Raw genomic sequence first — 18,156 nt, forward strand, 5'->3', positions numbered from 1 at the left:
GGAGGACCGTGCAAACTATTAAAATCGTATCAGGGGATTGATAATGTGATATGGCATTTATAATTCATTTAGTGAATTCCTTATGAGAGTTTACTATATGTAAGTAGCTGTGGGAGATTTAAAAATGATTAACATTGAGTTTTCTTTAAGATAGTTGTAACCCAGTTGGAAAAATGAGATTTATAATTAGCTCCTTTTAAACAATCAGTGTAGTGCTAGCTTGGTATATTAGTACATTTTTTTTTTTAGAACAAGTTTGAGACAGCTTACATCTGAAGAAATGTGCCTATCTCAACACATTCATTTTGCAGGAACAAATTCACTGTGCCAAAATGTGGCTTGCACACATGACGCTTTTTACCAAATATATTTATAAATGTATATGTTTATATATTACTGTGTTTTACACTGATAAACATTAAGAATCCACTGGTTCTTTGTTTCTTTTTTTTTTTTTTCTGGCTAAATCTATTGAATTAATCTGTCATTCTCTATTAAAAGATATAATTACCTTTTAATGAGGCATGAAGGAAGGGGCCACAGGAAACATGAATGAGAGTCGTTTTCTAATTTCTAACTTAGTACCACGGCTTTGAATTTAATGGAAGAAAACCTGATTACAATATAAGATCATGTGAGCCATGTATCTGTATATGTGAAGCTCACAGGAAATGTTCTGGAAATTCATAGAGGAGAATTCGGTTTTCATTGTGGGGAATGTTGTGGGGCATCATAAAGAGTAGTTTTTCAGTTGGGACTTTTAAGTGCAAGGAGAATCTAGTAGTCATCAGTGGAGTTCCTTGGAATTTCTAGTTAAGAAGTTGCATAAACAAAAGCATGGGAATGGCAAGAATGATTGATTTGGTTAAATGAAGTATGTATCCATAAAACATGTATCTATGTACTTCAAGTTTAGAGTGAGCACTGACTTTCTTCATGTTTAGAGTGAGCACTGAGTTTCCAATACCTACTGTTTGCCATAACTCCCATTGCCCTTATGATTAATCAATTTAGCATCATTTATTAGTAATACTAATGGCCACCAATTACTGTGCTTAATATATAGTAAGCAGATGCTTTATTTATATAATCCTGATAATAATCCTGAAAAATAGGATTTATTGTTAACCTAACTTTGCACATAAAGAAATGGAATCTGGCCAGGCGTGGTGGCTCATGGCTGTAATCCCAGCATGGGAGGCTGAGGTGGGAGGATCACTTGATGTCAGGAGTTCGAGACCAGTCTGGCCAACATGGTGAAACCCTGTCTCTACTAAATACAAAAAATTAGCTGGGCGTGATGGCGCATGCCTGTAATCCTAGCTACTTGGGAGGCTGAGGCAGGAGAGTTGATTGTAACCAGGAGGTGAAGGTTGCAGTGAGCCAAGGTTGCGCCATTGCACTCCAGCCTGGGCAACAGGAGCAAAACTCTGTCTCAACAACAACAAAAAAAAGAAATGGAATCTCAGAAAAGTGAATTTGCCCAAGGTTACACAGGTAGAAATTGGCAGAGTCAGGATTTGGATCTAGGTCTGTGAGTCCACAGTCATAGCTGTAGTCTATCATCATCTCTTGCATTTAGTTCACATAAAGCATTTTGAAGTATGGAAAAAGCACATGTATTGTTTTTGATGTCAGAGATGCAATTCAGAGTCCCCCTGGAGAGCCAATTTAAGTCATATGTTATATCTGGGAAAGGTGGATTGTTCCCACTGTTTGAAATTGTCTGTTGTGTAACAGTCTTGAGGTTTGCAGTTTCTCTTCTAGGTCAACACTGGTTAAGATGACAGAGTGGGTAAAAGTTTACATAACTTTCCTCTCTTAACACTCAGCGATAAAAACAAAACAAAACAAACACAAAAATTGAGAAAGACACTATTATGAAACCAGAGAATGCTCAAATCTTCATACCATAGATTTTGAGGAATATCTGCTGGTTACAAAGAAATCTGGGCCCGACTAAAGGTTTCTCAGGACTGACATCAAGTTTTAATTTATAGCAGACATACCTTTTTTTAAAATAAAATTTTAGGGGGTTCAGAAGGCCTCTACTGATAGTTCTTAACTAGAGAGAGATAAGCACTAATGGCAGTGTGTACCCCTTAGGGGAAATCATGGAACACTAGAACATAAGCTCTGTGAAGGAAAAGAGTGTGTCTGTTTTTACCTCATGTTGTTCCCTAGTGTATACCACAACATCTGATATGTAGTTGGTGCTCAGTAAATATTGGCAGTATGAGTAACCCCCTAGGATTCATTTTTATAGTGAAGAGTTAATAACAGGAGAACTGGGACTAAAGAAAACTGTGTAGCCATGCTATCTTTTTAATTCTCCCTAACCCAATGTACAAACCAGAGAAACCATTCCTGCTGTGATTGTTTGCTTCCAGGGAAGAAATGATTACATTTCTCTCGAGAGGCTTCTTATCCATAAGACATTTGGAAGAAACCCAGCAATTATAAAGGGGACATGTTTAGAAGCATCATTCTGAAACTGAGATGCCTGTCCTACCCCTACCTTAGGCAAATGGGTTCTTAACACAGATTTTAAACTACCACTACCCAGATTTATTGAAAGTATCCAAAATGTGAAAGAGAATTTTATAAGAAAAAGTTTTTCTAATATTTTTGAAGAAATTATCATCCCTTCTAAATTTTAGTACATTTTTCATAGCCACCTTTCCCCAAAGAGTTGTATTTAGTCTATTGGTGTTTTAATAAGTAGAAAATTACTTGAGAGATTAGAAAGTAGGGCCAGTCTTGCAAGATAGTGAAGTTGGGGACATTTACCTTAGTGCCCTTGAGCCTTTCTTTTTTTTTTTTTTTTTGAGACGGAGTCTCACTGTGTCGCCCAGACTGGAGTACAATGGCGCAATCTCGGCTCACTGCAACCTCCGCCTCGTGGGTTCAAGTGATTCTCCTGCCTCAGCCTCCTGAGTAGCTGGGATTACAGGTGCTCACACTACGCCTAGCTAATTTTTGTATGTTATAGTAGAGATGGGGTTTCACCAGGTTGGCCAGGCTTGTCTCGAACTCCTGACCTCAGATGATCCACCCACTTTGGCCTCCCAAAGTGCTGGGATTACAGGCGTGAGCCACCGTGCCGGGCCTAGCCTTTTCTCTTCTTTACCTTATTCATCCATATACAGAAGATCTCTCACATTCTGTCTATCATCTTCTGTGTCTCACCAGCAAAACTGATGATAATGTCCAAAGCATTATAATATAAAGAAGTTCAATAAGAAGTATCACAGATTTCTGAGTCTTTAAAATTAGCGCTTTCAGATAATTGCTGTCTCTGTTGGAGATGCAGATTCAACATGTAGTCATTAGAGGCGTAAAGATCCAAACTTTGTTTAGGCAAGTTAAGCTAAAAAATAAAAACAAACAAAATCTAGAAAGAGCATTGGTAAAGATCCATGGAAACAAGTACTGTTGTAACCCAGTTAGTGGAACTGTAAATTGGTAGAACATTTTGGAAGTCAGTTTGTCAGAAATTTTCAGTATTCTTAAAAATATGCATTCTTTTTAAAACTGAGAAAGTCAGTTTCTGGGCATAAACCCGATGATAGCAATGAGATATATTCATCCTGATTCCGTTTGTAGCAAAAAGTTAAAAACTCCCCGAGTGTCAAGCAGGAGGATTAAGTAGATATCTTAGTCCATGTTTATTCTCTGCTTTTATTATGCTTTTTAGTTCCTCTCATGCCTTGATCAGTGCCACTTTTTTCACTGTCTTCATATCTTATAATCTCTAACTTCTGACTTGAATTTACTTTCCTTAATTGAATTAAATTAGAAACGATTTAATTTGGCCTTTTAAAGTATGTTTGTGTTTTCTTTTATAAATTAATATTTCCCATTTTAGAAAATTTAGAAAGTCATAAAAACATAAAAGAGCAGGCAAAAATACCAATCATAACTTCATCACTCAGAGGGAGCAATTGTTAGTGTTTGGTATAGTTTATACCTATCTGTTTTCTATTTTATAACATAGATTAGATCATAATGAATATTAAGCTCTTTGTATTTTCATTTTATACCGTATTTTGCCGTATCATTTGTATTAGTCCGTTCTCATACTGCTAATAAAGACATACCCGACCGAGACTGAGTAATTTATAAAGAAAAGAGGTTTAATTTTTTTTTTTTTGAGACGGAGTCTTGCTCTATTGCCCATGCTGGAGTTCTGTGGTGCGATCTCGGCTCACTGCAAAATTTATAAAGAAAAGAGGCTTAATTGATCCACAGCTCTGCAGGGCTGGGGAGGCCTCAGGAAACTTAGAATCATGGCAGAAGGGGAAGCAAACATGTCCTCCTTCACACGGCAGCAGGAAAGAGAAGAATGAGTGCCAACAGGGGAAATGCCAGATGCTTATAAAACCATCAAATCTCATGAGAACTCACTGTCATGAGAACAGCATGGGGGAAACCGCCCCCATGATTCAGTTACCTCCCTTCGGGTCCTTCCCATGACACGTGGGATTATGGGAACTACAATTCAAGATGAGATTTGGGTGGGGACACAGAGCCAAACCATATCATTGTTATATAAACATAAATGTCAACATGCAATTGCATTATATACATATGTTATAATTTCTTCAACCATTCTCTACTCCTGTTGTTGGACACTTAGGTAGTTTGAAATTTTTTAAGTGTTTTAAATAAGACTTACATATTTTCATGCATAAAGCTGTTTGCTTTGGAAAATGAGAGAAAATACCATATTTTGAATCCCATAGTTTTATAATTAAATAGCTCCTTTTTTTTTCTTGCAATTGACATAATATGGACCTATGTGGAAAACAAAAGAGAATTAAAGAGGTTACAGCATTTTACCTAGAACCATTTTTATTTTCTTTGTACTTATCCATAAATACTAAAAGAGAGAAATTATGACTTTATGCTCCCAGTAAGGTCTTTCAAATTTGACTCTTAACATTCCAGTGTTCTTCTTGCTAGCATAGCCACCTCTGTTACCGTTTTTGTGTGTTTTGTTTATTATAGATAATGATGAACCTCTCCTGAGTGGATCTGGTGATGTATCCAAAGAATGTGCAGAAAAAATTCTTGAAACATGGGGAGAACTGTTGTCAAAATGGTAAGTTATGATACAATAGTTCTTTTTATCTGCAATTCTCATTTTATGGGTAGAGAATCTTACCTAACTAATCAATTTTGGAACCAGTAGTAGAAACCTAAGCGCAAGGTTTGCATTCTGTGATCTATTTTAGGGATTTATATGAGTAGTAGTAGAGAATTGAAATCAATTTTCAGAATATCAGGAACCTAATAAGTTCATTGCTGGAGAAAATATTTATCCAAACATGGAATTCATGTACAGAATAAATAAGAAAAGTATCTTTTATATTGAAGAGGTTAGGAACCACTGAGTGGTTCAGATGATACACAACAGTCAGTTTAGAGGATGTTCACACAATGCATAGAGCCATGGTAGAGACCCCAGGTAGGATTTTTCCCTTATCTGTGATAAGTATCTAGAATGACAGAGCAAAGTGTCATAAGCATGGTATATATTACCTGCTCTATCGATTACTATCTCTTATAAAATTCCTACTAACACTCACAAATTTTAGGAATTTCTCATCAGCTCAAGAGATGGTTTGACAGCAGTGTTAAGAAGCACTATCCTATAGGCTATCTAAAAAGAATACATTGCCTTCAGGATGGGTGTAGTGGTTCATGCCTGTAATCTCAGCCTTTTGGGAGGTCAAGGCGGGAGGATTGCTTGAGCCCAGGAATTCAAGACCAGCCTGGGCAACTTGGTGAAACCCCATCTCTACAAAAAATGAAAAAGTTAACTGGGCGTGGTGATGCGCACCTGTGGTTCCAGCTACTCTGGAGGCTGAGGCAGAAGGATCGCTTGAGCATAGGAGTTCGAGGCTGCAGTGAGCCTTGATTGCACCACTGCACTCCAGCCTGGGTGACAGAGTTGAGACCCTTTCTCCAAAAAACAAAAAAGAAAAAACACCAAAAAAAAGAATACATTGCCTTTAGGTATTTATTAACATGACCACAGATATTCTGGTAAGTCAGGTTGGTGAGACATCTATGCAGTTTCCTTTTCTCCTTGAGTAGGATGCCAGTATATGCTGAAAAAAGCTGAGCTTGGAAGTGATCTGAACACTTCTCTGTTTCTGACATTCTGGATACTAGGGTTGTCATATAAACTCCCTATTGGCCTGTTACTTTGGGGTTGGTTTTTCTCAGACATTTTAACTGTTGAAGTATTTCACTGCTTTGTTAGAATAAAGCTGTGTCTCAGAATTTTAAAGCATTATGTCATGCCCTTAAGGGATAGGACTACAAATGGGCATTATCTGCTTTTATATTACTCTCACAATGCTTTACACTTTTGACAAAACACTCTCCACACTGGAAAATGTCAAATGTGTACAGGAGAAAAAAGCAAACCAAAGCACGATTTCTCTTTACACAAGTTGTTTTAATAAATGAACTCTGCAAAAAAACCAGAGTAATAGTTTTCTTATGGTTTTGGTATTTCTTTACATCAGGAGACAAAACTTCTGGTGCTCTTGTCACAATTATATTTTCAGTTCACTGAGTTTGGAGTGTTTGGGATGCTGCTGGCAGGAATTTTATCTGTATAAAAAGGTTTCTGCTCTAAAACAGAAATGTAATTGAGTTTTGACATAGTTACATAATAATATATTTAAAATCATGTAGATATAGCATTAAGACTCTAGTTAGATTTTGTTACACGAACCCATCAGCATCTTATACAACAACTTGGAATTCGTTTTGTTATCAAGCTTTGTTATTCATTTAATTAACATGTCTTCCTATTCCCTCAAATGTATTTGTTGAGTTTCCATCTGTGTCTGCCATCTTTCAGGATATTTAAACTATTTTTGCTTGCTTTAGTCATGTCTTCAGATATAATATAATAGCGTCTCTTCTTTAGTTCATTACATCATTATTTTTTCTCATTATTATTTGTGTTATATGGATATGTGTTCTATGGATAAGAAGCATTGTAATAATGGAATTTTAAAGCCTGGTAGACCTGGTTTCAAATTCTACCTCTCCTACTTTTAAGCTGTGTGGTCTTAGACAAGTCATTTAACTCTTTTGAGTCTGTTTCTTCATTTAGAAAATAGAAGTCTATAAAATTACCATTTGTAATTATTATAGATTAAAAATAATGGATGCCATGGTTGTAGTTATAGTAACATAGAACTAATGAATTTACCATGTTTTAGGCACTGTGCTGTTATGTGCTCTATGTCAACTCTAACAGCCTTATAAAGTATTTGTTTTTTACAGATGAGACTGGTTCATAGGTTAAGGCATTCTAGTTAGTAAATATCACAGCCAGAATTTTTAACACAGTCAAGTCTGATCCCAAGGCTGGTTTATTTAACTCTACATTAGATTTTAGTGGTAGTATTAATAGTATCTTTGAGCTCTAATTCTCCAAGTTCATTTTTTTTGTTTATTTTTTTGAGACGGAGTCTCACTGATGCCCAGGCTGGAGTGCAGTGGCCCGATCTTGGCTCACTGCAGACTCTGCCCCCCGGGGTTCACGCCATTCTCCTGCCTCAGCCTCCCGAGTAGCTGGGACTACAGGTGCCCGCCACCTCGTCCGGCTAATTTTTTGTATTTTTAGTAGAGACAAGGTTTCACCGTGTTAGCCAGGATGGTCTCGATCTCCTGACCTCGTGACAAGTTCATTTTAATATGACTCTTAATGGATAAAAGAACTAATGTCAGTATAAAATAGGTTGCTAAGTTGGATAAAGTTAATATTATCATTGAGATGAAATTATTCTGAAAGTAATTTTATGAATGTAAATTAAGCTAGTAAGGTTAGCAGGCTTTGTCTGTAAAGAGCCAAATAATAAATATTTTAGATTTTGCAGGCTAATAGTGTGTCACAGCTACTCAGTCCTACTATTGTAGTGCAGAAGCTATCATACACAATACTTAGACAAATAAGCATGGCTGTGTTTCAGTAAAAGTTTATTTACGAGAACAGGTGATAGATAGGCCCATTTTGGCCCACAGGCCATAGCATACCAGGGATTGAGTTAGCAAAGAACTATGTCTGTTCTCTCTGCTCATAACTCTTCAACTTTTATATAATGTTTTTGTCTAAACAAGGACAAAACTATTGAACTGTCTATAGCACTTGCATTAGGGTACCAACATCACAGAATAAATCACTTTTAAATGTGTTGTGCAGAATTCTCATAGGATTCTGTGAACATTTTGAGAAAAATCACAGGCCTTTTTATAATTTGATAGTGGTTATTTTGTATCAGTAACTTCTGCTTACGTCTGATAGCCACAGCATCTTCTTAATGTCAGGATCCTGTTTTATTGACTCAGTAATGGTGACTCTCAGGTCACAAACCAGCTGCTCTATAACAGAGCATTCATTAGTCTTAAGAATTTGAGGACTACCTCAGTCGTTTAATTGACTTCCCTGAAATTTTTTCTGCATCTGTAAAACGAGAGATACTACCATCTACCTCAGATGGTTGTTCTGAAGATCAAATAAGATACTGTATGCAGAAGCACATTGTACATTTATACCAACATTTCAAGGCTAGTTTGATTTTCCCCATTTTATAGGTGACATAAATGAAGTCCAAAGATTTTGGTAACTTGTAGTGATATAGTAGTTCAGTGGAAATGTTATTAGCCACCATAAACATTCAGAAAAGTTATTTGAAGGAAGGCATCATAAAAACTGTTGGAAACATACTTGAGATATTTTATTTTAACTTAGAACATATAAATATACAATATTCTTGTCAATTTTTTTTTCTAGACAAAGTCTGTCTCTGTCACCCAGGCTGGAGTGCAGTGGTGCAATCTCTCACTGCAGCCTTGAACTCCTAGGCTCAAGCAATCTTCTTGCCTCAGCCTCCCGAGTAGCTAGGAATATAACCATCATGCCAGCTTATTTTTATTTTTTTGTAGACACGGGGTTCTTGCTGTATTACCTAGGCTGGTCCGGAACTCCTGGGTTCAAGAAATCTTCCCACCTTGGCCTCTCAAAGCAGTGGAACTACATGAGTCACCACACCCTGCTGACCACTTGTCAATTTTGATGTAGAGCTAGGTTCTTGTCATTTATTATATGTCCACTGATTGGAATTTTGCTCTTTTTTTTTGTTTTGTTTTGTTTTTCTGAGACAGAGTCTCGCTCTGTCACCCAGGCTGGAGTGCGGTGGTGCAATCTTGGCTTACTGCAACCTCCGCCTTCCGGTTCAAGCAGTTCTTCTGCCTCAGTCTCTTGAATAGCTGGAATTACAGGCATGTGCCACCATGATGGGCTAATTTTTTGTATTTAGACGGGGTTTCACCATGTTGCCCAGGCTGCTCTTGAACTCCTGACCTCAGGTGATATACCCACCTTGGCCTCCCAAAGTGCTGGGATTACAGGCGTGAGCCACCGCGCCCGGCCATCTTTTTACATAAACCATAGCCATAGAGCATCATCTGTGATTTCCAGTTTTGCTTTTTTTTTTTTTTTTTTAAGTAGAGAAATAATTTAAAGATACTTAAGAAGCCGTTTGCAGAATCTGTGTGGATTTTTATTTTCTTCCACCCAATCTCTCAGTTATCTTGGCCTCATCTAATTCAGAAGCACTTTTTTTTCCCTTTATTACTGTGTTACCTTGTCACGTATTTGTAAGCCATTTAGATTGCCTTTGATAAAAGTAACATTCTTTAGAGAATCTTCCTTTTATGATTTATGGTTTATGGCTTTATTTTTAGGCATCTCAACTTGAATGTGAGACCGAAGCAGTTGTCATCCTTAGTAAGAAACGGTGTCCCTGAAGCTCTTCGAGGAGAAGTCTGGCAGCTGCTAGCAGGCTGTCATAACAATGACCACCTGGTAGAGAAATACCGCATTCTTATCACAAAGGTAAGGGGGTGATAATTCAGCTTCAGCATTAATCCTTTTAGAGATTTGTGATGAAAAGATCATTGTAGTTATTTGACTTAGAAGAAGTTTTTATTATTTCTTTAAGAATAGAACTGTTAATACTTCTAGCTCTAACATGTTTTTTCTGTTGCACAAAGGAGAAGTCATAGTTTTTTCTCCTTGATTCATATCACCTCAGAGACCAAAGATGTCTTCTAGCCCATTGTATATCCAGATTCTTTTTTGACTGTAAATAACATTTTTAGTCAAACCACTTGTGCTATGCAATGTGTAAAAATTTTCTTTTGATTATTTTAATACTTTTCACATTTTACAGAAATGTGCTCTTGGTAAGGAAGGCTTAGTTCTTCTTAGTTCTTCTGCAACTGTAAGAAAATAATTCTTTAATCTTAAACCGTATTCTCTTTTAGCTCATTCCTCTAAAGTGAAAAAAATCTCATTTCTATGGTGTTCCCCTTCTGAAGTTCATGCATTCCTCAAAGTTTTGCAAGCAAAACAAGAAAAACTATTTCTTCTACAAGCATGTCAGGATTTAAAGTAATTTTCTGCAAGGTTAGGCAATGTTTTGTGCCTTTGTGTTCATGTTTTTGGTTTTAGTTTTAATTTTCTCAAATTCTTGAAGTGTTTATCTTCAGGAAGCAGTTTCTCCAATAGTATGCAAATCCCAAACCTGGGTTGTGAATGGATTGCTCAGAATCTTCAAGAATATAGGAGATTTTTCAATGTGACAGAAGGTAAAACCTTGTCTTAAAGAAGTTAAAACCTTATAAATTATGAATGATATCTCTCTATAAAGCTGTTATTTAAAAAAAAAAAAACCTTATAAGGGAAGAGCAGGCTTTTTTTTTTTTTTTTGAGACAGAGTCTTGCCCAGGCTGGAGTGCAGTGGCATGATCTAGGCTCACTGCAACCTCTGCCTCCTGGCTTTAAGCAATTGTTGTGCCTCCGTCTCCCAAGAAGCTGGGATTACAGGTGCACACCACCACGCCTGACTAATTTTTGTATTTTTAGTAGAGAGTAGGGTTTCTCCATTTTGGCCAGACTGGTCTTGAATTCCTGGCCTCAAGCAATCCAACTGCCTTGGCCTCCCAAAGTGCTGGAATTACAGGTGTGAGCCGCCTCACCTGGCCTGGAAAAACAGCATTCAAACATGAGATAGGACCTTCACCAGAAAATGACTTTTATGTCTTCAGAATATTAATGTTCTTTCTCATCATCTTATTTCCAGACAGATTTTTTTTTGTTTCAATAAGTATTCTGATTCCTTCCATTAAGTTGATATAATTGTTTAACCAGTATTTATTGTTGAGTAACTATTACAACCACAGTGTTGGAGCTGGGAGGTTAAACACAAAAGCACAAAAGCGAGTAGCTGTCTTATGATGGAATGTGTCTGAAGAAGCACAGTGGGAGCCATCAAAAGAAGTTATCAATTCTATCTGGGAGAACAGAGGAGTCTTTATCAGGAATATAACATTTGAGATGAATTCCAGGTTTACAAAGATGGGTACAGCATAGTACTCATAGTATGAACAGAGCCACTGAAGAATAAGGTTATATAACGTGTGTATCTAGCACAGATACACCTAGTTTTTATTTTCTTTTGTTGGCAAATCATATTTTGGATTTGTAACACTACTTAGTTTTTTTAAAGTCCTTTGAAATGTTTGGTCAAAAATGATTCTTAAGAGCTTATTGCTTTAAACTAAATATTTTGGTAAGACTATTCGTAAGACATGAAGTGTCTGTAACTGAATGGATTCTGTTTTTCTGGTTCCTTGAAAGTGGTGACGTCTGTTGATAGAAAAGGAACCTGGTAGTTATATGATATGTAAAAGAAAGACTATTAACAAAATGTGAAACATTTGATTGATTTGTATATACTGGTGATGTGTACTTTATATTTCACATTAAACTTACAATTTTTTTTTTTCTTTTTGAGATGGAGTCTAGCTTTGTCACCCCGTCTAGAGTGCAGTGCAGTGGTACGATCTCAGCTCACTGCAACCTCTGCCTCCTGGGTTTAAGCGATTCTCCTGCCTCAGCCTCCTGAGTAGGTGGGATTACAGGCACCCGCCACCACTCCCAGCTATTTTTTTAATTTTTAGTAGAGATGGGGTTTCACCATATTGGGCAGGCTGGTCTCGAACTCCTGACCTCATGATCCGCCCGCCTCGACCTCCCAAAGTGCTGGGATTACAAGTGTGAGCCACCACGCCCGGCCCCCCAAATTTTTTAATGAATATATATTAATTTAAATTGCTAGTAGATGATCAGAAAATAGAAATTATTTAACCACCATAATATTTGTGAATTTAAAAAAATGACAGTGATAGCTAACATAAGTTGGTATTGCTTTTCTTTTCTGTCTTCCTGGAATTAAGAGTTATCATTGTATGGGAATGGTAATTGACATTTTTTAACTTACTCTGAAATGTTTTTGGGGGGAATAAGGTACTTTTTACAGTCTACCAGCTGAGCTGTCAAAGTTTGCATATAAGCTACTTTTTTAAAAGTGTATAGCTCCATGACATTTTACATATGAATACACTGTGGTGACCACTATCAAGAGCAAGAACATATCCATAACCCGCAAAAGTTATTCATGTACCTTTCTAGTCGTAAATACCCTTACTACACCCCTGAGTAATCATTATTCTGGCTCTTCTCTCCTTAGGTTAGTTTTGATTGTTCTTGAATTTTTTCTGTTTTAGAGATGGAGTCTTGCTCTGTCACCCAGGCTGGAGTGCAGTGGCATGATCTCAGCTCACTGCAACCTCCGCCTCCTGGATTAAAGCGATTCTCCTGCATCAGCCTCCCAAGTAGCTGGGATTACAGGCACACGCCACCAAGCCTGCCTAATTTTTGTATTTTTAGTAGAGACAGGGTATCCCCATGTTGGCTAGGCTGGTCTCAAACTCCTGACCTCAGGTGATCCCACCCTCCCTGGCCTCCCAAAGTGCTGGGATTACAGACGTGAGCCACCACACCCATCCTTGAATTTAATTTAAATGCGGTTATACAGTCACACAGCATGTGCTCATTTGTATCTCACTTCTTTCGCTCATCTATTTTGAGAGTGTATCAGTAGCTTGTTTTTTGTTGTCTTTGTAAAAAATTGTTTAGAGTATTCCATTATATGAATAAATTACACTTTAAAAATATATTCGGCTATTATAAATGTTTGGTTTTTTCCAGTTTTAGCTATTATGAATAAAACTGCTGTAAACATTCTTGCACACAGCAGGATTTGTACATATTATACTTATTTAGACAATATTTGTGTATACATATACACACTACTAATTTCTAGAAAGTATTTATTCTGAACATGGCTTCTTTGCCAGATATATGCATTGTGTTCTGAAATTTTACATATAATATTACTTTGAGATTTTTTTTTTTTGCTTAGCTTCTTCAAAGGCTAGAGCAGGAAAGAGTGACTTGATTTATAGAGTGAAGATCAAAAAAATTAACCTGGCAAACAAAACTGATTAATGTCTTTGTCATCATCTTGCATTAGTTGTCAAGCCTATCTTGTATGGGGTACATGTGGGAATTTTTCAATATACCTTTTTAACCCAAGGACAAATGACCTTTCAGTAACATAAAATACGTAGTATGCTTTTAAAGGTGTTTCTTATTTCAATAAGCAATGGAGTTAGTTTCTTCTTCCTGTTTTGCTTTTTAAAGTGAAAATTTTTTAGGTTTTTTAATTTCAGTAGGGATCCAGAAGGGAAATGATAGAACAATAGTAATAGCTACCTTTTTGAGCACTAAGTATGTGTCAGATACTGTGCAGCGCACTTGGGTGTGACAATTCACAGTTCCACCAGCAATGTAGTTGCATATAGTTGTACCAGCAAAGTACCTGCTGCCCCATATCCCAGCCAGTATTAGTTATTATATTTAATTTTTACTATCAGTGGATGTAAGTGATACCAGCATATCTTTTTTTTTTTTTTTTTTTTTTGAGACAGAGTCTTGCTCTGTCTGTCGCCCAGGCTGGAGTGCAGTGGCGCAATCTCGGCTCACTGCAACCTCTGCCTCCCGGGTTCAAACGATTCTCCTGCCTTAGCCTCCTGAGTAGCTGGGATTACAGGCACACGCCACCATGCCCAGCTAATTTTTGTATTTTTAGTAGAGACTGAGTTTCACCATGTTGGTTAGGCTGGTCTTGAACTCCCGACCTCATGATCCTCCCACCTCGGCCTCCCAAAGTTCTGGGATTACAGGCATGAGCCACGAGCCACTGCATGTAGCCTAGCATATCTTTAGTTTGCAATTCTCTGGCTACCAGTAAATTTGAATGATTTGCTCTTCTATTTATGTTCTTTGTACATTTATCTATGAAGTCTTTTTAAGATAACAGTTTCTAAACACTCTCCATGTATTATGTTTACTAATCCTTTTCATATGCATTATAAATATATTTTTTAATGATTTTATTTATGGTTTTATGCCATACAAGACATTTTCCATTTTTATGTAGAAAATTGTGTCTTGGTTAAGTCCTCTTCTGTCTCTATATTTTGTAAATGTGATTTCCAACATTTTCTTGCAAGATTTTTATTGTATGTGTTAATTTTTATGTCTTTAATCCATCTGGAATTTATTTTTGTATGTGGCATGAGAAAGCAGTTCAATTTTACTTTCTTCCAGATGGATAACCAGTTGTGCTACTCCTATTTTCCTACTCAGTAGAACTACCACCTTTGTCATATTTTAAATTCTTATATATGCTGGGATTGATTTCTAGATTGTTCTCTGTATTATTTGTTTGCATATTCCTGTCCCCACACTGTTTTGATTAAAAAGGCTTTGTATTATTTCTGATAGCTGTGAAAGCAAATCTTTTTGTTTTCTGTCTCATACCTTACTTGACTATTCTGCAAATTTAATCTGCCATAAAAACCTTAAAATCTTTTATCCAATCTCACTACCACCACCACCCTATAAGGTTATGTGGAGATTATTTGAATTGCATTTAATTTACATACCAGTTGAGGGTATAAGTTTAACACATGAGAATACAGTATGTCTTTTTATTTGTTCAGATCTTTCTTTTTTTTTTTTTTTTTTTTGCCTTCAAGAATTCTGAATTGCCTTCATAGGGATCTTGTAGCTTTATTGTTAAATTGGTTCCTAAGAATTAACTTAGCATGTTCACACTACAGCAAATGGAATAATTTTGTCAGTTTCCGTTTGTAGGTGCTAACTGCTACAATAGGGAAAAAGACAGTGATTTTTACGTTTTTTCTATTTGCCTCTTAATATTTTGATTAATTGTCCTAACTTTATATTGTCATCTTTTGAGATTTTCAGGTGTGTAATAATATCAGCAGTAAAAACGGTTTTACCGCTTTTACAATGTTTATGCAGCCTACTACATTTTCTTGGTTTTGTCTTTATATTTTATAGAAGCATTAAGACAGTGTTAAATGATGATGGTGATAACTAGCACCCCCATCTAATTCCTGAATTTAATTAAAATGGTTTTAGTTTTTCAATCTTTTGGAAAACATATTCTTTTTTTTTTTTGGTAAACAATTTGTTTTTGGCCGGGCTCAGTGGCTAATGCCTGTAATCTCAACACTTTCGAAGACCGAGGCCGGTGGATCGCCTGAGGTCAGGAGTTTGAGACCAGCTTGGGCAACATGGTGAAACCCCGTCTCTACTAAAAATACAAGAATTAGCCGGCCATGGTGGTGGGCACCTATAATCACAGCTACTCGGGAGCCTGAGGCAGGAGAATCACTTGAACCCAGGAGGCAGAGGTTGTAGTGAGCCAAAATAATGCCACTGCACTTCAGCCTAGATGACAGAGTGAGACTTAATAATAAATTGTGTTTCATTTAAGTGGTTTCCTTCTATCCCTGCTTTGGATTTTTTATTAGGAATGTTACTGAATTTTATCAGCTTTTTCAGGACTGATTTTGTTTAATTTGTTATTGGAGTAAGTTACATAATCTATCAACATGTAATAGACTTCTTATATTGAACTACTACCCTTGGCTTCATGGAATAAATTTTTATAGACCAAGCACCCCTGGTAGTCTTTGTCTTCTGGTGTTTGATTAAGAGCTCCTCAACCCTGGCCTCTAGGTGGAACTTGTCAGGCTCAGAGGGAAGAAAGCTTAATAAGTAATCCACAGAGACTCTCATGGCTTCTCTTACCTCCAGTTGCCTGTAATTCTTACAGCTGTTTCAGGATCTTGTGAATCAAATAAGTTGGAGTTGAAAATGAAGGGGAAACAAAGGCATTTTCTTGTTTCCAGCTTCCAGAATCCTCTTGTGTCCCTTCTTTCTGATGGTTATTTTTTACTTTTGTGTTGGTGGCTTAGCTTCTTATAATTCAGTGCTTAGTAGCAAAAATTTACAGCAAACTGCTTCTTCAGTAGATCATTTTAATAATGAGAGAATAATGAAATAGCAACCTATTCTGATGTTTTTCTTTCCTTCCATCCACTTGGCCTTGCTTATCTTTTCTTAAACTTATTTGCATCATTTTCTCTAGTGTCAACTTCAGTGATAAGAATCTTTTGCCACGAACAGCAAGCTTTTATCCAGAAGCAAACTAATAGCAAGCTCATATAACCAATATTTACATTTCTTTTTTTCTTAATTTTTTTTTTTTTTTTTTTGAGACGGAGTCTCGCTCTGTTGCCAGGCTGGAGTGCAGTGGCACGATCTTGGCTCACTGGAACTTCCGCCTCCCAGATTCAGTGATTCTCCGGTCACAGCCTCCCGAGTAGCTGGGACTACAGGCGTGTGCCACCATGCCCAGCTAATTTTTGTATTTTTAGTAGAGACGGGGTTTCACCATGTTGGCCAGGATGGTCTCGATCTCTTGACCTTGTGATACGCCCGGCTTGGCCTTCCAAAGTGCTGGGATTACAGACGTGAGCCACTGTGCCCTGCCAACCAATATTTACATTTCTAATTGTTGAAAGGAATCCCTGGAGGCCCAGCCACATTTTGCTAGTCTGGAAAAAATAATATGTTCAATTATTATGTTATTACTAAGCAGATTGTTTTGCTTTTTAATTAACAATTTCTGTCTGGTAGGTTTGTAATAGGTAAGAACTGAATAATATTTAATCATAAGAATATGCCTGTGGATACCCAACAATAAAAGGAGATCGATTTAGCAAAAAAGAATGTTGGCCATGGAGGAGGAAGCCTGGGTACTAGTTTCAGTTCTGCCACTTCATTTCCTCTTCTTTGAACTGAGATAGCTGAGGTAGTCTGTTGATTTTTCCTTAAGCTTTGACATTCTGGAAAATCAGACAGTGTGTTTGAGTGCTGCCCTCCAAAATAGGCCGTAATTCCATTTTTTCACAACTGAGCACTCTTGCTGTCTTGTTCTACATGAAAATAGTGGCTGGTGGATGTTAGAACTGTATTGTCTGCTGTCATACAGCAATTGCTGCAGTAGGTCCCTCTAAATTATTACTTGTGAACATAATTTTAAGCCCTATATCTTATCCCTGTGAAGTTATTTTCCTTCGTGTGAGTTTATGTAAGTCATACTTGCTGGGAGTTCTAAAGGTTTCTTGAATTATAAGACTGGAAACATATTTGGTTTGTCCATGTTAAAATTGCTATTTGACAGTTTTTGACCCACAAATAGGCAATTTCATATGCCTCGACCTAATAATTATAGGTGAGTTAAATAGTTACCATACTGGGGTTTTACTTGAAAGATCTTTCAACCTAAAAGCAGAATTGCCTTTTGTTTCATTGGGCATTCATTGTTTATTCAATAAAAAATACCTTTTGAATGCCTACCCTGTGCCAACCCTGTGGTAGGCCTCATGGATATGCCCATAAATAAACTTGTTCACTGGTTTCAGGAAGTCTGCAATCTAATGGAGGAAATAGACAGTTAACTATAAACAATCATAAAGTTGCATGGGAGTTGTAGAAGAAAAAATACATACAGCTGTACTGCATATGACATGAAGGATTTCTCACCTAAGTGTTCTAAAAGGTCTCTTGCTCAGAAATTAGCCAGGAGTTGGATAGTTGGGGTGGGATAGGGTGCTGCATAGCAGATGTGGTCTTAAAAGTCAGAGGGAACAGTGTGTACTCAAGGGTGAGAAAAAGCTTGGCAGTTCCATAGAGTTGAATGGAGATAAGACCAGAGAGGTGGTAGATAGGGAACAGATCTTTGAAAGCTTCAGAAGGCATATTTAAGGTTTTGGGCA

The 18,156-nt window shown here is 37.0% G+C and overlaps 1 protein-coding gene across 10 annotated transcripts in view; it reads left to right on the forward strand.

Annotated features, from left to right (window-relative positions):
• The window catches only part of RABGAP1 (RAB GTPase activating protein 1), a 172,951-nt gene that overhangs the window by 79,384 nt on the left and 75,411 nt on the right, over nt 1–18,156 (forward strand). For all 10 annotated transcript variants that reach the window (XM_054519399.2, XM_054519400.2, XM_024251732.3 and 7 more), the window contains 2 exon segments: nt 5,011–5,104; nt 9,775–9,925. In XM_054519399.2, the coding sequence (XP_054375374.1) occupies nt 5,011–5,104; nt 9,775–9,925 (245 nt within the window).

This window comes from Pongo abelii, chromosome 13 (genome assembly GCF_028885655.2).
Source record: "Pongo abelii isolate AG06213 chromosome 13, NHGRI_mPonAbe1-v2.0_pri, whole genome shotgun sequence".
Classification (NCBI taxonomy): Eukaryota; Metazoa; Chordata; class Mammalia; order Primates; family Hominidae; genus Pongo; species Pongo abelii.